This window comes from Pocillopora damicornis, chromosome 11, assembly GCF_964200805.1.
Source record: "Pocillopora damicornis chromosome 11, jaPocDami1.2, whole genome shotgun sequence".
NCBI lineage: Eukaryota > Metazoa > Cnidaria > Anthozoa > Scleractinia > Pocilloporidae > Pocillopora > Pocillopora damicornis.
Window position 1 is genome coordinate 3181785 of NC_142680.1, and position 23555 is coordinate 3205339.

Consider the following 23555-nt stretch of genomic DNA (forward strand, 5'->3'; position numbering starts at 1 on the left):
CCCTTGCAGTTAGAAAAGTTTGTCTTCAATGTGGAATGTATATTGCAAGGGATGATGACTCAAACAGGTGAGTTAGCAGTGATAGGAAAACTTTTTACATGTAAGTAATTTTTTGACAAAGTAACTTGGTGGAGGACGTAGTGTTGCATGTACAAATAAAATGTCAGTCACTGATTATTTTTTTACATCCATCTATCTTAAAAGCCATAGTTTTCAATCAATTTGATAAGTGTGATTTTTCTCTCTTCAACAATGACTTTCTTTACATGCAGTTTCCTCATTTGGAGTGATTCATCAGTGCCAGTTGAAAAAATCATAGAACTAAAATCATTTCAGGTATGATAAATTTTTGTTACTAATTAAGTTGTTTAAGCAGACCATATAAGATGTGATATTGTGGGAATCTAGACAAATCAGTGTACAGAATATCTTCATGCAAAGAAATAAACACTCACATAGCCTGTATCTTATATACATGTGCATGTTCACAAATTTATTCAATACTTCTTTTATAATAATGAAATAATTTAATTCTTACTGTTTTGTCTCCTCTCTAAAGAAAATCAACCATTTTCCAAGTATGGGTGAGATTTGTAGGAAGGATAACCTAGCTCGGAATATGGCAAAGTTAGTGTTTAATCAGTTTATTTTGGTGTGAATTTTCATGTAATACTTATGTAATGTACAACAATACTAAATATTTTTATAGCTTGTAAATTGAAATTGAATTAAGTTAATTACTGGTGAATTATACACATGCTGTAATATTTTATGATTTGCATTGTTTTAAATTATTGTATCTCATGAGATCTCAATATTTGTGCAATGTATTTTTACCTTAGTTTCTTTCATTGAGAGTAAGTACAGATAATTGGTTAATGGTAATTAATTAATAGTTACTGCAGAAGAAGTTACTGGAAATGACAGCAGAGTATTCACTTTTAAATATAAATAGCTTGGCCCATCAACATTTGGTGGAGGAATTCTGCATAATTTGCAGATAATTCTCTGACCTTAGGATAACCTAGGGAACGTCAAATGCTTTGTTGAATAGCAGCCAGGGGAAGTTTATTTTTTTCTTGTTTTCAAGCATTGATTAAACCCCTGTTAGACAATTCCTAGCTATGGTGCTCATGTTTTTAAGTTTCCAAGTATCATATTAAATAATTACTTGCATGTTACAATAATAATTGTATAATCTTAACAGTCTATCTTGAAATTTCAGAATGCAACGAGCTCACCCAGAGGAATACAGTTTTGTTCCTCAAACTTGGGTTCTCCCTGCCGAGTATCCTTTATCAACTTATCTATTGTCAGAGGATTTATGCGATTTGATATTTTATATACATGTAGCTGTGGTGACTGCATAATCAGCATTAGACTGTACTCCACTGTGAATTGAGTAGCAAGTATTGATAGAAACTTTGGAATCAATGCTCATGATCCAAGCTAACAGTAAATTGTATCTCCAGAGACTACTAGCCAGGGATTGTGGTTGATGTAGTACTGTAGTAGTGGTAATTATAATCATAATAGTAGTAATCAATAGAAGACTTTTTCATAAGGAGGGTCAAATTTGACAGTAATTAAACTGATTAACTCAAGGCCCTTGGAATAAATGGAAGTCAAAATTAAACAGTTTTATGGTAATTTTATTAAAAATTGAAATAATTAATGTATGATATTATAAAACTACGAACATCGAAGAATGTAAAACCTCTAATGATAGAAATACTGTGGTTTCATTTACATGTTTGAAATATGACATAAATGTAATAGTAGTATAATAACTGGATAGTTTGATGCAGTTACATACTCTCTACAGATCACAACTGTTACAGTATGTGTATTTGTACAGGTTGACTATTAGATGGTATAATTAAAAAATAGTGATAATAGCAATTAGTAAGAGGGATCAAAAGAAAAGCACCATGATGTTTTTTCCTTATATGACCACATCAGTGTAATTATGTTCAAGTGAAGTACTTTCCTTAGCTTACTGCCCATTCTCACTGTATCAGATATGCCGCATTTCAAGGCTATTGTAGAGAACTGAAAAAAAGAAAGAAACACAAAACTTTCATTGTCAAACCAGCCAATGGAGCTATGGGAAATGGGTAAGTTTGACAAAAAATTTTAAATTTAAAATTTTTACCATCCTTTTTAATATATTCATAATTAATCAAATCTAAATGTTTCAGTTTTTCCTTGACTTGCCGACATACAGTGCTCAAAAATATCAGAAAAAGTACTGGGACAGGTTGTAATTACAGCTAGTTTAAGATAACCCTGGGTTAGTGTGAAATCTTATTTAAGATCTGAAAGCTAGCTTCAAAAGAAAATTCATTATTACAGTGATTCTCTCTGCTGCAATTTGATGATTTAATGCTCTAAAAAGAATATAGAAAATTGTGAGGAAAAAAAGCTTAATTTGATACAATTGAACAAGGGAATAAAGAACTCAGATTAAAATTTAACCCCAGGCTGGCTGGGTTAGTGTTAATCAGCCTTGAAACAACTGGGCCCTGTGCTCTAACTTGTTAATAGAACAAGAGAGATGGCAAGTTTTGAGCTCAGTAAAGAAGTTGTCTTGTCATGAGCATGAGACAAAGAAAAACTTCTGAGTCTCAAAAATTTTAAGTCCCTCATGGGGACTCAGAATTTTTTCTTTGACCCATGCTTGTGACAATAATTTTAAAAAAAGGCATCTCTCTCTACTTATAATCTTGAGCCAATTTGTTATTCCAAGGTTGTTGTGCTGTCCTGAAATATTTCAGTCAATCAGGGGCAGGTGAAGCCTGCTATAACATGTACAGATACATAAAGCTTCCTTTTGCTTCAATCTAAGTGAAAAATTGAATATTTCATTACGACATATAACTATGTTACTAGTTTTTCATTTGGTACCTTAATGATGAATCTGATGATTAATACATATAGCTGTTTCCTAATTTTAGGATATCTCTGGTACGAAATGGAGATAGAATCCCATCTCATGAGCAGATTGTGGTCCAGGAATATCTTGACAAAGTAAGGATGTTTACAAACATTACTATTATGATAGTACAGTGAAACCTCAGTTAAGCAGACATCCTCGGGACCTTCCCAAGTGTCTGCTTGATAGAGGGTGTACCCTTAATAGGGGTTTGTAAAAATTGTGCAATGTTTGGTAATGATAAACATTCAATGGTTACTCTGTGATAAAGTTCCATGTCCTTGATGTAGCTATCCAGAGTTTAAGAGCATTACCTTTCATTACCAACTTTAATTTGTTGGTATGATATCTGTCTATTAGATGGTTTTTTGACAGCTACATCATCATGAGGATTGATTACATTTAATCGACTATTTCAAGGATGTAATCCCTTACACAACATTATCAGTTCAATCTGGTGTCCACTTGATAGCAGTTTTTAACAATAGAAAGACAATTTATTTTAGTGCCTGCATTGGCTTTTAATGGAGGTGACTGCTGAAATGGGGCTCGTTATAAAGGGAAATATAAGACATTAATCAATTTTGAAACCTGACTCAGGGTCTGCTTAATAGAAAGCTTTAATTGGGGGTCTGCTTAATAGAGGTTTAAGCAGTTTTTAACAATAGAAAGACAATTTATTTTAGTGCCTGCATTGGCTTTTAATGGAGGTGACTGCTGAAATGGGGCTCGTTATAAAGGGAAATATAAGACATTAATCAATTTTGAAACCTGACTCAGGGTCTGCTTAATAGAAAGCTTTAATTGGGGGTCTGCTTAATAGAGGTTTTATTTTAATTGCAATAATAATTCCGGATCCAGGTGTTTAAAGGCTGATTACCATTGACCCAAGGTTAAATTTCAGTTGGGGGTTTTTTATTCCTTTGTACAAGAGTTCTTTTCATGAAAATTTTTTTTTTAGAGCATCCAATAATAAAATTTTTGACCAAAAGAATTTTTAGAATTTTTTTCAAAGAGTAAGCTTTTAAATCTGGAATTATATCTCACATTTACCTTGGGTTATCTTAACCAAGCTTTGAACAACCCACCCTTGTTGCATTAAGTAAATTAGACACTTGAATGAATTGAACATGTATAGTATGCATTTGGGTACAAAGAGTAGCAGGGATTAAGCATTAATATAACTTTTTAATTTTGTTCATGAAAGTTTTTGTTGCTTTTGTACTAATGAATTCATTGGTTTTGCATTTATAGCCTTTTCTCCTCGAGGGATTCAAATTTGATCTTAGAGTATATGTTTTGGTTACATCATGTGATCCACTGAGGATATTTTTGTATCATGATGGACTTGTAAGTAATTAGTTTATGTTATCATTGAACACTGTTGTAGCACTGCCATAAACATAATTCATGAAAAAAGGAAAAGCTTTACCTTCCAAACACACCTTCCTTTCTTTGTTATATAAATACCAATCTGTTGTACTGTAAATGTAACGATAAATGTGCCTGAAACCTCCTTTCTTTTCCACTTGACTCTTCATGTGCATGTATTCCAACTGAACCCCAGGAACAGGATATTTTAAAATATCACTAAATAATTAACTTTAGTTGATAAACCTGGAATCACCTCAGTGTGATTGTGTTTGTAGGTTCGCATGGGAACTGAAGTGTATGAAAGCCCTTCAGATGAAAACCTGGTAAGAATGCTTTTAAATGCAAGTGAAAATCACCCATAGTCATCTTTTTATACTGGAAGGATACCTTTGTATTAGTTATGTTAACTAAATCCAATTATCTTAATGTGTACATGTACATGTATATTATTATTTACTTATATTATAATAAATATCTCAGTCATAATGCAATTGATTTCCAGTGTTTCCTTGAAAAAGTGCCCACACACTTAAGGAGGGTGTTCAGTCAAGGGGGTTGCTCATTAACAAACTGTTAACCTGTACTGATTCAGCTGTAGTTGAAGTTTAAAAAGTCATCCCTACTATTTAAGTGAGTAAGGGAGAGGGGAAGCTTATTTGAGGGGAGCACTTGTCTGACATTGTGACCTGTGGGGTGGGTGCTTATTTGAGGAAGGGTGCTTACCAGAGTGTCAAATAAATACAGTATCTACATGTCTATAAAGTTCTACACTTGTATTGATCTGGGTTTTTATTTGTCTTTTAGGATGAGCTTTTTATGCATTTAACTAATTATTCAATAAATAAACACAATGAGAACTTTGACCAAGATGACAGTGATGACAGTGGAAGTAAAAGGTACTGAATATATCAGTTTTTCCTGCATTTATCTTTAGCTTGGCTTTGTGCACAATTTTGTTTACAAGAGTAGTTTTATAGATATTTCCATTTAATTTGAAAGAACTGTCAAAAACATTTATGATTATTCTACAGCCATGTCACTTTATTGATGAAACTTTTTCAATTTCTATTTTAAGATCTATAAAGTTTTTGAATGACTGGCTCCAGTCCATGGACTATGATGTAAATTTTCTTTGGCACAACATAACAGTAAGTTCATTCTGTTGAAGGGTAAAATTTCTTGCTCCAGGTATTTTATTCAGGGCTTTCAGTCAGTTAATATAGACAAGCAGAAAAGTATGCTAGAAAAAACTGACAGTGGGGGTTGTCAGGAAAATACATGTAGCTTGAAAATGACCAAGAGTCAGGCACAGTCTATGTTCTGATGCATGTGTTCAAACCATTCCCCACGAAAAAAAAAACCCAAACAAAACATTGATGGAAAGAATAGTTACAGTATTGGAAGATAAAATTACATTTGAGGTTTTCATAGGATGGCTGTGGAATGAGTGTGACCTTTTCATAAGCTATGTGTTCTCATAAATTCATGTTCTCTATATGGAATATTCTATTCCACATCGAATATTCTATATGTAGTGGGTTTTTTTTAAGTTGCTTAGTCTTGGTAGTTACTGTTTGTTTTTTTGTTTTGGTTTTGGTTTTTTCAGGATGTACTGGTAAAGACATTAATAGTTGCCCAGCCTCACATTTTGCACTCTTACCGAATGTGCCGACCTGGTGCACCTCCTGGAAGTGAGAGTGTTTGTTTTGAGGTTTTAGGTTTTGATATTTTGTTGGATCGAAAACTCCGCCCGTGGCTTTTAGAAGTAAGTGAACACATATCCTTTCACTATCACACGCGCAGAAGCTGTGTTTATATACAGATCAGTTTTCATCGTTTGAATTTGATTTTCATGCTCTGTAATGTCTCCATGAACGAAAGAAAGGAGACTCTGCTCGCCAGGTAGTCTTATACATACTTACCTAACGTTTGAAACGATTTTTAAGTCAAGTTCACTCAATTCTTGTTTTCTTTATTTGTTTTCCCCTGAAATCATCTGAGTTATCATTTGGAGGAATATCAATTTTGGAACAAGAAAAGTTCAAATTATACAGGCATCTCTACATTTTGTGAAGTATAAACCTTTGATTCCGTTTTTTGGCTACGTACGTACAAACAGCCGCCATTTTGCAGAAGGTCCCCCTTAAGGAAAACCTCACAAAATTGCACTTTTTTTTTGTTTTTTGCTTCCTATGGCCCCATATGAAATTGACCCAAATTCCACGGAAGTTTATTTGTTATTTTTCTTACCTTACGAATTTGTTGTTTTTGTTGTTTTCCTTTTCCGAGAAAGAAAACTTTGCATAAGGTAAAAAGTTTGGTCAGGAGAACTTCGCGGCAACTACGAATTCTTGACGTACAGACTTGTTTCCAGACTCTTCCATTTTGTGCTCGATTTTAAGCTTCTTTTTTGTAGAATGTGTTTAGAATTTTAGGATTGTTTGGTTTTGAAAAACGATCATTATTTCGCTACCCTTTGTTCTACACGGGAATGTGTAAGATGAAGTCAAATTAAGTTAATGTTTATTTTGAGAATTTTCCCAGCTTGCATAAAACCCTAATATTTTAGCAGGGGAAAGGTTTTCAAAATTTCCACCTGAGAATCTAGTCTGTAGCTACGTCTAGTAAGTTTCGATAGGGTAGAAGGAAATTTACTTCAAGATAATTATTTTGACTTGTTCTTTCTTTTCTGAATTTTACAGGTGAATCGATCACCCAGTTTCGGCACTGACACCAAACTTGATAGTGAAATTAAAGGGGGAGTGTTAACTGATGCACTGAATTTGCTTAACATCAGGTGCAGTATTTCTTAACAAGGACATGATTGATGTTCTGTTATGTATTGAAGTCTGCGCTTTATGATGAGTTTGGTTAAATCTAATCATGATCAGCAAAACTTTACACGTGATGGCTCAGTTGGTAGAGCCGCACCTCGATTCTATTTTTTTTTTGTTTTTTGCGGGGGATGGTCTTGGACTCGACCACTATTCTGTGGGAGGAGTGGGTGAATTCATTAAGGACCACTCTGAATGAATAATTTATTCAGTGCCATGACTGATTTGGGGAACTGCTCAGTTCTTCCAGTTTAAATGTAGAGAAAAGCAGGAAAATTGTCGTATTTTTTAAAATATTTTAGGGTCAGTGACAAACGTCGTGGCATGGCGGCTGAAAAGGCAGAAGCACAGAAAAGACTCTTAACACAGCCAAAAAGGAATGAGTACTCCATGTCGGTAAGGTTTTATCAACCTTTTACACCCTAACATCCGTTTACATATTCTCCATACTGTTCTTTATACATTTCCTAAGGTGTGGCAAGGAGAAGTTGTTTAACAATCAAGAACTTCTTTAGTTGGTGATCATTTCCTATATTCTCCTGACCTGAATGTGTGTTTTATGGGTGATATTGTGAGGAGAAATTAGATGCGAGTCACTCTTAGGGGTTAAAGGGTTGATAAGGTGTTATTAGCCAAGAGATTGTACCGAAAATTCATGTGATTGAATTTTTATGGCCACTACTTGCCCTGTTTAATAATTTCTCCTTTCTTAGGAACTGGAAAAGAAGAAGATGATTTTAAATAAACGTCGAACGGAACTTGTAAGTTCTTGCCACTTTTCAGATGATTTATCTTTGATTTGAATCTGAAAGAAAACAATACACCATTATTTTTACTACAGAAAGAGAGACTAAATCAATTAAGGAGAGAGACGGCAAGAGAAGAGTTTGAGAACATGAACATGGTGAGTCGGGCAAATACGTCCAGTATTTCCCGTTTATGAAATTCGTTTTGTACAATAGTTATCACGAAGTGTTCTCATCAATAAAAGTCCACCATAAAACGCACGATTATGTCTAGCGCGAAAAACCAAGTTGAATCTGAAGCTGTACTAAGTACCCACCAAACAGTATTTTCATTTACAAGTGGGCACATACTTGTTTGTTGTCAAAATATTATTTTAGTAAGAAAGTTTTTTTTTTGTAGAAATAGTGGGTTTATCCAGTGCCATCAGTACATTGACCTTCATATCGCGTGTTCTTCCTGTGTGTTTGTGCGCGTGAAAAGAAAAAGTTTAGCCGAAGTAATTTTACTTATTCGGAAAAGAAACTCGCACTTGTTTCTGTTTTCAGTAGACTCCAGATTTTCAAGTTGATTAGTAATGCGGGCTTACACGGAAATATTGCACATTGCATTCCTATATTCTTTTCTTGCTTCTCTCCTTTCTTTTTACCATTATTTCTTTCCATTTTCTACTTAAGAAACTTTTGCTCTCTTTTTTCTTTATAATATAGGGAAATTTCCGAAGGATATATCCTCCTGAAGACAAAACAAGACGAGAAAAGTATAACGGGCTTTTAGCAGACGCTTTCAAGCTCTTCTTGTCAGGTATAATAAAATTTACGCTGAGAAAATAATTTCCTTTTCTCCCTTCTTGTAAAAGTTTTGATCCAATTTCTTTATCTCTTCCCCTTCGACGCTCTTACGTGGGAGGCATTTTTCCTACCTCGGTATCCTGTGTTATTCCACTTCCCTCGATGTAACCAGGAAGACAATGAAATTAATGTTTATAGTTCTTTTATTTGATTTGTTTGTTTTTCTAATTCAGTGATTTTACATTTAGGTAGAGCTGTATCTCTTCAAAAGGACGGTAATCAACCATTCAGCACCCTCAGGGTAGGTGTGAGGCAGTTGTTGGTCAGCGTATTCCTGTAATATCAATTAAATTTAGCTGGGCTTCTCCTTCGATCTCGAATGCAAAATTTGTGGAGTGAGCACGACCTGTTTTCGAGATCAGCGGAGATTTTTTATGTCTGTTTTACGAAAATGGTATCCTGTTATACCACTACAGCTGGTTAACGTCGATTAACAACTTGGTCCGTTTACTGAGGTTATTACTGCGAAAATCACTAGGCTTTTTTTTTCCCAAGAAACTCTAATGTCTTCATCATGACAGGATGATCTTTATAATGGGGTTACATCATGCATGTAATAATTTAAAGACGTCGGGCAATTCGAAGTTTATTTTGACAATTCAAAAAAGGCCGATTATAGTACCATCGCTCTTTGAATAACGCTACATAACTTAATGACTTGCAGGAAGAAGAAATCCTCGATTTATTAGAGCAGTGTGAATGTGATGAAAATATAACATTCGACAAATCTGGCAACCGTCCGATGAGCAAAGGACCAAAGGTAGTAGAAATGAGTTATTTACTTAGCACTAAGTTCCTTCCTCACTAAGGATGTTAGCTCCTTTCTAAGCCAACCCTGTCTAGTGCTGTGCTCCTTTTCTCAGTCATTGTGGTTCACCCTTCCTTCCTTTCTACTTTTTTTTTAAATCGTCCTTCTCCGCGAGGTGTTTGAGCCTCCATAGCTCCCATGCAGTCGTCTTTCTCCTTCTTCCTAAGTTCATGCCCAGTTTGCTTTCATCTTCTTCTTTGGATGAACGCAAGTGAACCCACAATTCAAACGTACAAAATCTTACCACTTTTTAAGTCCTTTGCCAGTATGTAGGATTTACAAACTTGCTTGTCGTCCCCTCTTTATTATGTATTAGGCAAGAAAGCTTGTTCATCTCTATATCTATTATTTATTTCTACATTTAGCCCTTGTCATCCATGCCAAGTGCTAAATCCATCACAAACAAGGAGGACTCTTCAACTTCGTCCTCTTCAGTTTCTTCAAACCCACAACAGACCTCGACGTCATCATCGTTCAGACCCGTTTCTGCCCAAAAGGCGCCAAACTCGGCCAATAACGGCCTGATATTACCACGCTCCTCCGCGCATAGAATCGTGACGTCGTCTTCATCTCCTCCAATGAAATTCAATCCCGTGGTGGTGAGTGTCCACATTTGTCTCTTATTGGCCTGAGCTGGGATTTTTACTTTAACACGAGTATTTGGTTTTTGTCTCGTGGTTCGCCAAGGTTTGGTTGGGGAGGCTAATGTGTTATTCATATATAATAAAATACACAATCACTCCTTTTGCTTAGGACGCTGCTTTTTTGGATGCCGCTGTCCGGGAGAGAGAAGAAGAATTATGCCGGCGAACACTGCAGGCTTTGCTTGACATGAGGATTAAATTTCCAGGAAAAACAGACGAGGAAGCAGAAGTCATTTTAGAAAGTGTAAGTGGTGAACTTATGTATCCGAGTATTAGATTATTCGCCATGAAAGACTGTTGCTATTTCCCTCTATTTAACCTGTCTGAACAGAATTCGTGGTTGATCGTCATCACAGGATTCATTAGAATGTGTGTGTTACGTAGCAACATCTCTAGTGACCACCGCAGCACAACTGCGTGCTCAGTCGACCAATAACATTCTATGTAATTTTTTTAGATCCAGGATAATTGGAAATTCCACAAGCCGAGAGTGGCTTCCTATTGGTTGGTGAAGCTCGACTCGATAAAGCGGAGAAAGGTAAGGAGCTAAGAGGCCTGTTGCCTAGTCTGCGAGCGCTCTTTCGGGCCGCTTTACTCCATGGTTAACAAAAGCGTAGGGTACAAATCAGCAAGTGTCTCATTACAAACGCTGCATTCTGATTGGCCTCGCTACTCGCCATCTATTCCGTAACAGTAGCCTATCAACGTGACTGTAGCCTGTCAACGTGGGTTTGTAAACAAACTATACTAAAAGGCAATGTAAGACTGCATGTGCCTACTGTTGTGTAGTTGTAGAGTACTGCAGTCAAAAGACAATGTACTGTAACATGCAGAGGGTTTAATAAACAACTCTTGTTGATGCCGAAGTTGTGGCGAAAGGGGGACTTGATCAGAACAGAGTTTGTACACTGGCCAATTTTCAGGCAAGGGACAGAGCAATAAATCGATGTAATCGGTACATGTATTAAATGTGAATCAAATTTATTTCAATACTTCGTACATAGAGGGAAGGTACAGTAGGCACAACAAAAACTTAGATTGTTCGTTCTCGATTTTCCTGCGTGAAGGTTGATTTGGGCTTTGTCAACATAGACTATCACGCGACATAAATCTCAAACTCATTATCTAATTGAGAATTATCTTGTCTTTGTCATTGTGTTTCTGTAACAGGTTGTGGACATTGTGCGAACAAACGTTCGCGCAATTTTACAACGCGTCTGGCGAGCATCTGAAGTTGATAACTTGCGCCTTTGCCGCGTTTTCTCTAGAGTATTTAACAGATTGTTGTGGAGTCATGGACAGGGATTGTGGAATTGCTTTTCGAACTTGGGGTACGTTTGTCTTGCATTAGTTTATCATCAGTGTCATACCCACTGTCAGGATTTTATTTTGCGTAATCAAGCTTTTAATTTTGTTATTTTGTTGTCATTTGTAGAAACTCTTGGGAGACAATTTTTAGCAAGAGTACAGAGGTGCTATCTTCGGTGTGTAGATTGAAAGAATTTCATGTATAAGTATTGAAATCATTCGTAACTTATTTGAATATAACTTTAATATTTGAATTTTTGTCATTAGAAAACTTTACCCCCAGTTGGGAATAGTTTATCGTTCTATCAGGGAGAAAAAGATGAGATTTGGTTTGAGTTTTTGTTCCAAACACAGGTTTGTATGAGGTGCTGTAGGTATGATAACGAGAAAGAATTCCAGTAATTTTGATGGCAAAAAAGGTTATGCAAAGGAAGTAACCTGAGGAGGCTGTTTACTGTAATGTTTCATAACAACTTTTTTGAGCTCGGGTAATTCTCGAAGATGGGAAAGAGACGACTGTTTATCGACTTGTTTATCGATTTGTTCTGGTCTACTTCCAGACTGAGATGAGCTGCTGTCGTCGAATTGTCCAGCTTTGTCGAGACTGCTTGCTTATTGTGTATCAGTTTGCCGCTGACGCTAAAGTTGCAGGCGTTGCTTCAAATGTGTCTCAAGGGACAACACTTCAAGATTCTGAATTGAGGTAAGTAAAGAAATGTAGCTAAATTCCTGGAAATAGCGTGTAGCAAAAGGCAATTCAATAAAATCGAAGTAAAGCGTGTTCGTAATAGTGACACCCCTGGCATTTTTCTTCGTGATTTCCTGAGATATCGATAATAAATAACTTTGGAAACAGGTCTGCTGCTTGCGTTTAAATGATTCTTGGACTGTGCAACCCTCCAAATAGACTATTACTATATTTTTTATTTTCAATAAGGTGCTTGATCGCAATCGTTATTAAAACAGGACTGAGTTAAGGAGTTCATCTGCTCGACCTTTGTTGAGATAGATCTGTTTTGTTAACCGCCTCATTAAAGATGCTGTAACAAGGGCATCCCTGTTGATTGTTTGATGTGAAAGTGCAACAAACGCAGTTACATCTGCATCCTTGTCACCTTCTGCGTCGCCAAAACGTCTGCACTGGTTAAGGTCTTTGATAGGCACATTTTACACGTGTAGGTCTGAATTGTAGGGCTCCTTACCAAAGTAGCACGAATAGTACTCGATATTGGTGAAGGGTTTTTTTTTTTTTAATGTGTTCTTGCTGCTTTCCAGGCATGCGAACATTATACGAAGAACACCAGATCTTACGTCTCAACAAGCTTTAAGAGCAAGAATGGCTAGGCATTACAGGACCTCTCAGCCGGCATTGGAGCAGTTATAGGTAGGGACCGAGGAGTGATGTTCGCTTTTGGCCCCGGAGGTCTATGACCTTGCACAATCAGATTTGAAGCAAGGAAACAATTCTGAGATATCTTATGAAGATGAAGACGATCCATTCGGGCTTACATGACGTACAAACTAAGAAATCGCCTCAAATGGAAGCACGGCCATTTCCTAGGTGGCGCTGGTCTCGCAACGAAATTTTCTCACATTTTACTGGGAAGCGAATGAATTGGTGATCATACAATTCTCTAGGTTTATTTATGAGTGGCTTGTACAGTCTTAAATCAAACATGAAAATTCAGTGAAGCACTTGTTTATGTGCCTTCGACTTTGTAATTTTCTTATAGTTTTGTTATACAGTTTACGGGACGCACACCTTCATTGACTTTCCCCTTGAAATTTTCGCGGTCTTATTAGTTATTCTCCCGTCTAGCTGCTGTATATTTTCTCGCAAATTCGGCAGGAGAATTTATTGAATGAATTATTGTTGAATCTACGCAAAAACCCTCGAGCTGGATAGGTTTTCTTTTCTCGTCACTTTTTGGTGTATTTTTGCTCTAAGGAGAATTTACTTGTGACTAGCTTAGGATTAATGTGATTAATTTAACTGTGAGATTTTATCATAGAAGGTATAGAAAATTCTATCCTTGCTCCAAAGAATATTTTTTCTTTCTTTCAAATTCATCAAGCATTTCACCACCAAAAGAACAAATTACAATGTAAATCTCTTTTCGCGATTGTTGTATTTTTTGTTTTGTTTTTCGCACAGTAACATTTCCCATCACGATGAAGAGTGATAGCATTCTAAACGAATAAAGAAATTAGCCTTTCAAACACTTAGGTTTTTTATCAGACTTTTCAACAAATTAAACACAGCAGTTACGCCTGGTTCACACTTACGACATAATAGCATATGATGCTTATTTCCCTGTGCGTCGTTATTTATATGTTGGTATGTCCCGTTTATGTTATTTCGTTGGTGTGAACCATGCTTGCTTAGCTTTGTCAATGTCACGATGGTGCCAATATGGCGCTATGTCTGAACGTTCACACTGAAAACATAACAACATGATAAGCTTTCTATGTCGTGAAGCTTACGTCTTGAATGTCTTTATTTTACTAGTGTGGACAAGGCCTTACAAGTGTTGTTGTTACTTTCTTTAATTTTATTATTTACTTTAATACGGATCAGGAGAGTTCAGTTTGCAGTTAAGGACAATCCAATTTTTGTTTAGAGTTGAGGTTTCTTTGTTCATCCGGTTTTATTTATTTATTTAATTTTTTCATAGTGTAATAATTATTCATATTGAAGTTTCAAATCCATGCTGTAAATTTTTAAAGAAAGTATGAAGATATAAAAATGATTATTTAAATGAAAGGTATAGCAAATTTATTGCCAAACTAAATATGTATTACAATGGCACAGGGTTGTAAATATTTATTGCCTTAGATTACATTAAAGAAGAAATGCACCGAAAAAGTTAATAATATGCTTAGCTCTTGCGTCCCTTCTTTCACACGAGCTCTCAGATTCCTGAAAAGTCGCTTTTTTCTGTTCTGTTTTTGTCTCATTAGTGCTTTGTTTCTCAAAAATTAATCGATGAATTTTGTTTGCGGTCATTTCAAACTCATGATGTTTCTAAGTTGTTTGCCGTGCTGTGTATTGTTTACATAAATAATTTATTATCCATCTTGAAAGTTGTGTGTTACTATTTGTCCTGCCCATTTCAGCCAAACATGAGCTCTGTACAGAAAGCGTAGTAGCTCCTCCAGTAAGCGTTTGCAACATTGGAAAACAAATTTAAAAAATAGGAATATAAAGGAGAGAGAAACATAGCAGCTACACCAATCTGTTCGCCATTTTGAATCAGTTCACTTTTCCCCAGTCTCACTCGGATAGTGAAGAAGCGATCCAGCCATGGCACGCGCACGTGTCTCAGAAGCAAAGCAAATTACGACCAGGCTAGACTACTGGCTGCCTTTAACTCGTAACCTTAGTTTTTAGCTGAACTCAAGACCAGCCAGACATAACTTGAGGTCAGGTATCAACTCAGACTCAAAGATATTTTCTTCCCAATTTCAGCCAATTGGTGGTTTGAATTTAAGTGTGTAAACAAACTTACATTCTGAAATCCTTTTGCATCCGCCTTTGTCGCGTTACAAGTCTGGTTTATAATAACGAATACACCTAAACAATGATGAACAAGTAAATATGTTCCAATCTCGTTCCCAGGGTCTCTCTCCTTCCCCTTCCTCACCCCCATCTAGGGCGTATAGCTATTGTTGTAGCTATCTACACGAAACATCTTGATGTCGCCAGGTCACGTGGTACTTGACGCCTTGTCCACCATTGCAGAAGAAGAGTTTCATTCTTTCTCTGAGCTGGACGCCTACGACGTTAAAGAATTCGAAAGAAAGTCCGTAAGTTCTTTTCCTTCTTTCGTTTTTCCTCTTATCAATGATCAGCAACTTGAATCTTCCCCAGAGCGATTCGTACCATAGGAAAAACAGCCTTAAGTTTCTGTATTGATTCTTCGCGTACGGAAAGACCTAATGGGGAAAGCTAAGTCGATCAAAATATTAAAGGGAGTTAGTTTCTTAAGAAACCGTGGTGCTGCGTCGGTGGGAGAAGAAACAGGGTATTTTAGTACTATCAGCTGAGTTGATAACGTAAATTGGCCACCGTAAAGAGTTTCAAAACTGACGATTCGAGTGTTAGCCCTTCGTCAGAGCGTTAGAAACGAAAGCTTTGAAACTCTTTACGGTGGCCGTAAGCTATCGTTTCATTTGATAATACTAAACTACAAATTTTCTATGAACGATGGGTCACTTCTCGTTTCTTCCCTGTTCCTCCCGTACGATTTATCCTGACATAGCAGTATAATCACATATACAATGTGTCTGAATTCAATTTCATCGGCGAACGCGCAAACGTGACCTCCTATGTGCCACTAAGATAGGAGCTATATTTTGATCCACTTGATTCATGGATAGGTAGAGAAGAACAACAACTAGATTCATAAAGCGATTCTGATCGTGAAGTATACCAATCTTGGCGCTTTAACCATTTCTTGTACATATATGACGCAGTAGCCAAAAGTTTGAAATTATTTACACGCTATATTTCTGAGAAAAATGCTCCATATAATCTTGAATAATAAAACGGAAACAAGGTCACTGTTCAGGGTTAGATCCGTCACGCGTGGCTTAAATTTCTGAAACAAATCTTTTCATATTTAAATCTCTGAAAGCGAAAGAGATGTCAGATTTTCAAGCATTTTCAAAAATCAGGTGCACTATTTTAAACAACTTTAGGTAAAACCCTTAAATTTCATCTATTTGTCTCTCTTTCCGAGAACCACAGAATAACGAAGATCGTAATATTAAAACAGCGGAAGTAAAAACAACGAAGCAAAGTCGTACTCATGCAGGGCTTTGAGACTGGCACTTATTATACCACTTGCTCTGTTAAAGAATCGGCTTTAATCATTAACATTGTGTGCATATAAAAAACACATTTACTTAAAGGGCAGATGGGAATTTTAATTTAAAATCCTGCCTGACGATGTATGTAAACAATTCAGTATTCATCTTCTTCTGACCGTGAGGTCAATAAAAAAGCTTGAGGTAATGTTGTGTTTATGTATTCTCTTTTTAATTTCTAGGGCTTTGCCTGACTGTTTAAGGAAAATGACTGAGATTTCGGCCGGGACCAGCGAGCCACAGGTATATGATTATGTTAAGGGTATTGAAGACTTAAGTTATTACCCAGTGAAAACTCCTGTAATGACCAACGTATGTATTTCGTAGTTTGATACTCGCACTCGCGTTTCGTCGCACCCAGCGTTTCATAGCGACTTACCATACTTTCGTACTCAAGTGCTTGCCTCAGAAAAACTATTTGCGTGTTGTTTGAAATATTTTATGATTTCAAAAAAATAAGAATATGTTCTGCCTTTAGGAAACTAGTTGAAATATTTGGGGGCGAACTGGTTAAGTTAGGTGCGAACTCGCTTCACTTCAAGGGGCGAACTCGCAAGGGCGGTAAGGGGAAAATTTTCAACGAGCAAAGACTTTCTACCCATCAGTGACAATTTGGAGAAGCTACTTTCAAATTCTTTGGCCCCATTACTCAAAAGGAGGAAAAGGATTGTCAATTTTTCATATTCTTACATTCTTATTTTGAACAAAGAATGAAATTCTTTTCATCCCATCGTTTTCATTTGTAACAGGCTTTAAGAATTTCCCCTTTGGCGGATGAGTGGGGCTCATCGAAAGGTGGACTATCTACTCTAAACAGGGAGATGTGCAAAGGGCTGGTTCAACTGCGTAATGTATCGGTGAACTTGATTGTGCCAGAATACACTGAAGAGGAAAAGAAAGAAGCTTCAAAATATAAAGTCAACCTTACCAAGGTCGAAACAATGCCTGGTGTTAGTCCTGTCCATTCATTAGCTTTTCCACCCGAAGAATGTAAATTCAACGTGGTAATGGGTCATGGACACAAGTTTGGACCGCCAGCACAAGTCGTAGCAAAGAATCGGGGATGCAAACGAGTGCACGTTGTGCACACCGCAAGTGAAGAACTCGCAATGTACAAGAAACGTCAGCAGAAGACGATCCCGGACGGCGAAAAGAAGCACAAACTCGAGGTAGACCTGAGCAAGACTGCTGATGTTATTGTGGGTATAGGACCAAAACTTACTGAGTCCATCAAAAGCAGCCTTCGACCACACAAGAAGGAAAAAGACGTGATAAACCTTACGCCAGGCATTTTTCCAGAGTTCTCCAAACTAGAGCAAGCCCCTGAAGAAAGCGAGAAGTTTCGCACATTGGTATTTGGTCGTGGTAACGAGGAAGATTTTGAACTGAAAGGGTACGACATTGCCGCTCGCGCTATAGCAGGCTTAAACGACCATTCTTATCATCTTGTGTTCGTTGGTGCACCAGAAGGAAAGCAAGAGCAAGTAAAAGAGAGCTTACTTGAATGTGGAATCTCCCCTAGGCAGCTGACAGTGCGCAGTTATCGAGAAAGCCGTGAAAGTCTGGCCAACCTCTTCTGTGAAGCTGATCTGGCCATAATGCCATCACGAACAGAAGGGTTCGGCCTTGCAGCTCTCGAAGCCCTCTCCGCCGGGCTTCCAATCCTGGTGAGTGATAACAGTGGATTTGGACAAGCTCTAGAAAAGATTCCCTTTGGTATGTCTTTTGTGGTGGAATCCGACGAACCCAATGAATGGGGAAGAGCCATCAAGCGGGCCAGAAAGAAATCAAGGGACGTACGTCTGAAGGAAGCTGGCGTTCTGCGAGATTTCTATGATCAGGAGTACAAATGGCTGGAACAGTGCCAAACACTTGCGGATAAACTACGCTAGTGTAAATGATCTACTAGGTGCTGAACTAAAAACACTTAACATTACGAAAGTTCATAACATTTTGGAGCGTTTCTTCATATATCAAGGGAAACCAACTTTGTCATTAGTACTGCTTGAAACTTTTGTTCAAATAATTGTTAGAAGGCTTCTTCAATGGACCGTTGAAATAGATGAAAATCTTCATCTTTCTGTTTTCGGCTTAAGTGTTATAACTTCAGAAACAATTTTGATTTTTAGTTTAGATCCATTTTGATATATTTCAGTCAAATCTGTTGAAGAAAGGAGCCATTCCAGTCAACATTTTAGCTAGTAACAGTTGAAGGTTTTCAGAGCAATTGTTGTGTTTACCTTTACAGTGTGTCAGATAAAATTCTTTACATTATGACAGCCTTAAGCCTGCTGGAGCTTATTAAATTAACTTCTTTTGGGAGGGTAATTCAGTATTATTAACTAGGTTAATAACGTAAATTGGCCACCGTAAAGAGTTTTAAGTTGACGTTTCGAGCTTTAGCCCTTTGTCATTCGCTCTGACAAAGGGTTAACGCTCGAAACGTCAGCTTTGAAAGTCTTTACGGTGGTCAATTTACGTTATTAACTCAGCTAATACTACTAAATTACCCTTTTATACTCTCCCACCGACGCAGCACCACCGTCTCTTTGGAAACTTCCCCCCTTTATTATTTTGGGAGGTATTGATGAAGTAACTAAAAATATACAATACAACCTAGTTGTTCTTGTGAAAGATTGTTTACCTCTATCAGTAGCTACTGTTGTCGACATTTATAACAGTCGCCAGTGAATTAATTCTCGAGGAGTCTTTTGACTGGTCAACGAACTGAAAACCCTGCACAGCCAAAGCCTATGTTTATATAGCTGTTATAGTTAGCCCTTTTTCTCCCACAATCTGATTAGTGCTAAACTCTCCCTACTAGCTGCTATACATATATGTTTGAAAATTAGTGTGGACAATTTGGTGTTTTATCCAGATAACTTCCTAAAGCTGATGCGTTTTTATTTTCTCATCACCTGTTTTCTGAGTAATTTGTTGAAACGGTGAGGAGAAGTTAACTATATCACTTCTAGGAGTGAAAAGGTTATTATATTACCCCAATTGGATTGCATTTCATATCATCTGGCTTGCATAAAGGAGGATATTTGATTGTATTAAAGCCTTTACAAATAGTTTATCCATTCATTGATGACTACAATTGAAGCTTTTTATCCATCAGGTGGAAAACATATGCATAAATACACCCAAAGAAGTATATATCATCCAAACTCGTTCCCGTGGTCTCTCTTCTCCCCCCTCCCCACCCACAGCTGGGGTGCATAGCTATTGTTGTAGTTACACCTTGACGTTGCCAGGTCACGTGGTACTTGACGCTTAACTAACATGACAGAAGAAGAGTTTTATTCTTGTTCTGAGCTGGACGCCCTACGACGTTGAAGAATTGAAAGAGAATTGAAAGAGAATCCGTAAGTTCTTTTCTTTCTTTCGTTTTCCCTCTTATCACTGATCAGCAACGTAAAATCTCGCCTAGGGCAATGCGTGTATCAGGTATAACAGCCTTAAGTTTCTGTACTTATCCTTCGCATACTGAAGGACCAAATAGGGAAATCGAAGTCGATCAAAATTTTAAAGGGTGTAAGTTTCTAAAGAAACGGTGGTACTGCGACGGTGGGAGAGTATTAAGGTAATTTAGTATTATGAACTGAGTTGTTAACGTAAATTGGCCACCGTGAAGAGTTTCAAAACTGAAACTTCGAGCGCTGGCCCTTCGTCAGAGCGTTATCTCTTCGCTCTGACGAAGGGCTAACGCTCGAAACTTCAGCTTTGAAACTCTTTACGGTGGCCAATTTACGTTATCAATTCAGTTGACAAAACTAAGTTACAATTTTTGAAAACATAACATTGTAATCACATGTGCATTAGGTCTGAATTCAATTTCATCGGCGAACGCGCGACATGACCTCCTATGTGCCACTAAGACAGGAGCTATATTTTGATCCACTCATTCTATGGCACAGAAGACCAACAAATGGATTCATAAAGCGATTCTGATCATGATGTATCCTAATCTTTGCACCTTAGCCATTTCTTGTAAATATATAATGCAGTAGCCAAAAGTTTGAAATTGTTTGCATGCTGTATTTCTGAGAAAAAATGCTTCATTTAATCTTGAATAATAAAACGGAAATAAGGTCACTGTTCAGAGTTAGATCCGTCACGCGTGGCTTAAACTTATGAAACAAATCTTTTAATATTCAAATCTCTGAAAGCCAAAAAGATGTAAGATTTTGAAGCATGTTCAAAAAACAGGTGCACTGTTTTAAAAAATTTTAAATAAAACCTTTAAATTTCATTTCCTATTTGTCTCGCTTTCCGAGAACTACATAGAACAACGAAGATTCAAATATCAAAGCGGCGGATGTAAAACAGCTAAATAACGACGTACTCATGCAGTGCTTTGCGACTGGCACTTGTTCTACACTTGCTCTATAAAAGAATCGGCTTTAATCAGTTACACTGTGTGTTTAAAGGAAACAACACAGACACATGAAAGTTACATTAACCAAAATAGCGGATGGGAATTTTGATCTAAAATCCCGCCTGACGATGTAAATAAACAATTAAGTATTCATCTTCTTCTGACCGTGAGGTCAACAAAATATCTTGAGGTAATGTTGTGTTTATGTTTTTTTTCTCGTTAACTTCTAGGGCTTTGCTTGACTATTTAAAGAAAATGAGTGAGACTTCTGCCGGGACCAGCGAGTCAAAGGTATATTAATCACGATAAGGGTATTGAAGACTTAAGCTATTACTCATTGAAAACTCGTGTGTATCAGTGTCATAGAAGTGCTCATTCATCTGTGTGCAAGCTATGCCATGACAGTGGGATTATCATTTATATAGCTAATCGTATAACAGTCTGTCAAAAACTCCCGTCATATTTGCGCTAAGTGCGATTAATCTGTCGAAGCTTAGTGCCACCGATACTATAAATTAACCAACCCTTATAGGAATGTACGAAAACAGAGGATAGCGTCGAATGCGCGTTCTGGTTGGCTACTCAAACTTCGAACATCCTTTGCTATTCACATCCGAGGAACTCGGGCGGGATTCGCACCCGAAAATATTGTAGTCGCTGCAGGAATAAATGAATTAAAATCATCTTTTCGTGCTCTATTATCTCACTGTATTAGTATATACCAAGACAATTATTCAACTCTATGTTGAGGTTAGCGGTGGCTTCACGGCTCGGTTATTTTCCACCACAAAGTCACCTCTGCTTTGGTGAATAGTTGATAATTATCACGTTCTAATTAAAAAATAAAATATTTTAACCCTTTAACTCCCGTGAGTGACCGAGACTGAATTTCTCCCTATTATATACATACAATATTATGCAGACAAGTGATGAGAATGAAGAAAAATATCGATTATGGGATTACTTATTGATCAGATACCAAATTCTCCAAAGTAACATAATGAGAATCGTTTGGTAGACAGTAAGGAGAATTACTTATGAGATCTTGGGATTTAAAGAGTTAATCTCGCTATCTTCATGTGCAACAGGTTTTAAGAATTTCCCCTTTGGCGGATGAGTGGGGCTCATCGAAAGGTGGACTATCTACTCTAAACAGGGAGATGTGCAAAGGGTTGGCTCAACTGCCTGATGTATCGGTGACCTTGGTTGTGCCAGAGTACACTGAAGAGGAAAAGGAAGACGCTTCAAAATGTAAAGTCAACCTTACCAAGGTCGAAACAATGACTGGTTTTACTCCTATCCAGTCATTAGCTTTTCCACCCAAAGAATGTAAATTCGACGTGGTAATGGGTCATGGACACAAGTTTGGACCGCGAGCACAAGTCGTAGCATATAATCGGGGATGCAAACGAGTGCACGTTGTGCACACCGCAAGTGAAGAACTCGCAATGTTCAAGAAACGTCAGCAGGAGACGATCCCGGAAGGCGAAAAGAAGCACAAAATCGAGGTAGACCTGAGCAAGACTGCTGATGTTATTGTGGGTATAGGACCAAAACTTACTGAGTCCATTAAAAGCAGCCTTCGACCACACAAGAAGGAAAAAGACGTGATAAACCTTACGCCAGGCATTTTTCCAGAGTTCTCCGAACTAAAGCAAGCCCTTGAAGAAAGAGAGAAGTTTCGCACGTTGGTATTTGGTCGTGGTAACGAGGAAGATTTTGAACTGAAAGGGTACGACATTGCCGCTCGCGCTATAGCAGGCTTAAAAGACCATTCGTATCTTCTTGTGTTCGTTGGTGCACCAGAAGGAAAGCAAGAGCAAGTAAAAGAGAGCTTACTTAAATGTGAAATCTCCCCTAGGCAGCTGACAGTGCGCAGTTATCGAGAAAGCCGTGAAGGTCTGGCCGACCTCTTCAGTGAAGCTGATCTGGCCATAATGCCATCGCGAACAGAAGGGTTCGGCCTTGCAGCTCTCGAAGCCCTCTCTGCCGGGCTTCCAATCCTGGTCAGTGATAACAGTGGATTTGGACAAGCTCTGGAAAAGATTCCCTTTGGTATGTCTTTTGTGGTGGAATCCGACGAACCCGATGAATGGGGAAGAGCCATCAAGCGGGCCAGAAAGAAATCAAGGGACGTACGCCTGGAGGAAGCTAAGGCTCTTCGGTATTACTATGACCGGAAGTACAAATGGCTGGAGCAGTGCGAAACACTTGCGGATAAACTACGCTAGTGTAAATGATCTACTGAGTACTGAACTAAAAACACTTAACATTACGAAAGTTCATAACATTTTGGAGCGTTTCTTCATATATCAAGGGAAACCAACTTTGTCATTAGTACTGCTTGAAACTTTTCTTTAAACAATTGTTAGTTAGAAGGCTTCTTCAATGGACCGTAGAAATAGATGAAAATCTACATCTTTCTGTTTTCGGTTTAAGTGTTAAAACTTCAGAAACAATTTTGATTTTTAGTTTAGATCCATTTTGATATATTTCAGTCAAATCTGTTGGAGAAAGGAGCCATTCCAGTCAACATTTTAGCTTAAAAGAGTTGAAGGTTTTCAGAGCAATTGTTGTGTTACCTTTACAGTGTGTCTGATAAAAATCTTTACATTATGACAGCCTTAATTCTACTGAAGCTCATTTAATTAACTTCTTTTGGGAGGGCAATTTAGTATTATTAACTGAGTTGATAACGTAAATTGGCCACCGTAAAGAGTTTTAGAGCTGACGTTTCGAGCTTTCGAGCGAATGACAAAGGGCTAACGCTCGAAACGTCAGCTTTGAAAATCTTAATGGTGGCCAAT

General features: G+C 37.4%; 3 protein-coding genes across 4 annotated transcripts in view; all 3 read left to right on the forward strand.

Annotated features, from left to right (window-relative positions):
- Positions 1–14364, forward strand: part of LOC113683888 (tubulin polyglutamylase TTLL7) — a 43594-nt gene extending 29230 nt beyond the window's left edge. Inside the window, exons 2-26 of one of the 2 annotated variants that reach the window (XM_089187647.1) lie at positions 10–67; positions 273–336; positions 560–627; positions 1226–1288; positions 2022–2117; positions 2958–3030; positions 4190–4285; positions 4585–4632; positions 5114–5205; positions 5385–5457; positions 5916–6074; positions 7012–7106; positions 7446–7539; positions 7857–7904; positions 7985–8047; positions 8598–8691; positions 8927–8979; positions 9403–9498; positions 9912–10145; positions 10300–10434; positions 10648–10728; positions 11361–11521; positions 11626–11674; positions 12059–12201; positions 12774–14364. In XM_089187647.1, coding sequence (XP_089043773.1) covers positions 10–67; positions 273–336; positions 560–627; positions 1226–1288; positions 2022–2117; positions 2958–3030; positions 4190–4285; positions 4585–4632; positions 5114–5205; positions 5385–5457; positions 5916–6074; positions 7012–7106; positions 7446–7539; positions 7857–7904; positions 7985–8047; positions 8598–8691; positions 8927–8979; positions 9403–9498; positions 9912–10145; positions 10300–10434; positions 10648–10728; positions 11361–11521; positions 11626–11674; positions 12059–12201; positions 12774–12882 — 2345 coding nt within the window. In that variant the 3' untranslated portion in view covers positions 12883–14364. The remainder of the gene's footprint in view (positions 1–9; positions 68–272; positions 337–559; positions 628–1225; positions 1289–2021; positions 2118–2957; positions 3031–4189; positions 4286–4584; positions 4633–5113; positions 5206–5384; positions 5458–5915; positions 6075–7011; positions 7107–7445; positions 7540–7856; positions 7905–7984; positions 8048–8597; positions 8692–8926; positions 8980–9402; positions 9499–9911; positions 10146–10299; positions 10435–10647; positions 10729–11360; positions 11522–11625; positions 11675–12058; positions 12202–12773) is intronic. The other variant, XM_089187649.1, reaches the window with a different exon arrangement.
- Positions 14365–15172: 808 nt separating this feature from the next.
- LOC113683889 (uncharacterized) lies at positions 15173–18646 on the forward strand. Its single transcript, XM_027201176.2, has 3 exons — positions 15173–15305; positions 16550–16610; positions 17117–18646. The coding sequence occupies exons 2-3, from the start codon at positions 16575–16577 to the stop codon at positions 18257–18259; spliced, it is 1179 nt and encodes a 392-aa protein (XP_027056977.2). The 5' UTR covers positions 15173–15305; positions 16550–16574; the 3' UTR covers positions 18260–18646.
- An 842-nt stretch (positions 18647–19488) lies between these two features.
- Positions 19489–23369, forward strand: LOC113683891 (uncharacterized). Its single transcript, XM_027201178.2, has 3 exons — positions 19489–19735; positions 20979–21039; positions 21837–23369. The coding sequence occupies exons 2-3, from the start codon at positions 21004–21006 to the stop codon at positions 22977–22979; spliced, it is 1179 nt and encodes a 392-aa protein (XP_027056979.2). The 5' UTR covers positions 19489–19735; positions 20979–21003; the 3' UTR covers positions 22980–23369.
- The last annotated feature ends 186 nt before the right edge of the window (positions 23370–23555 follow it).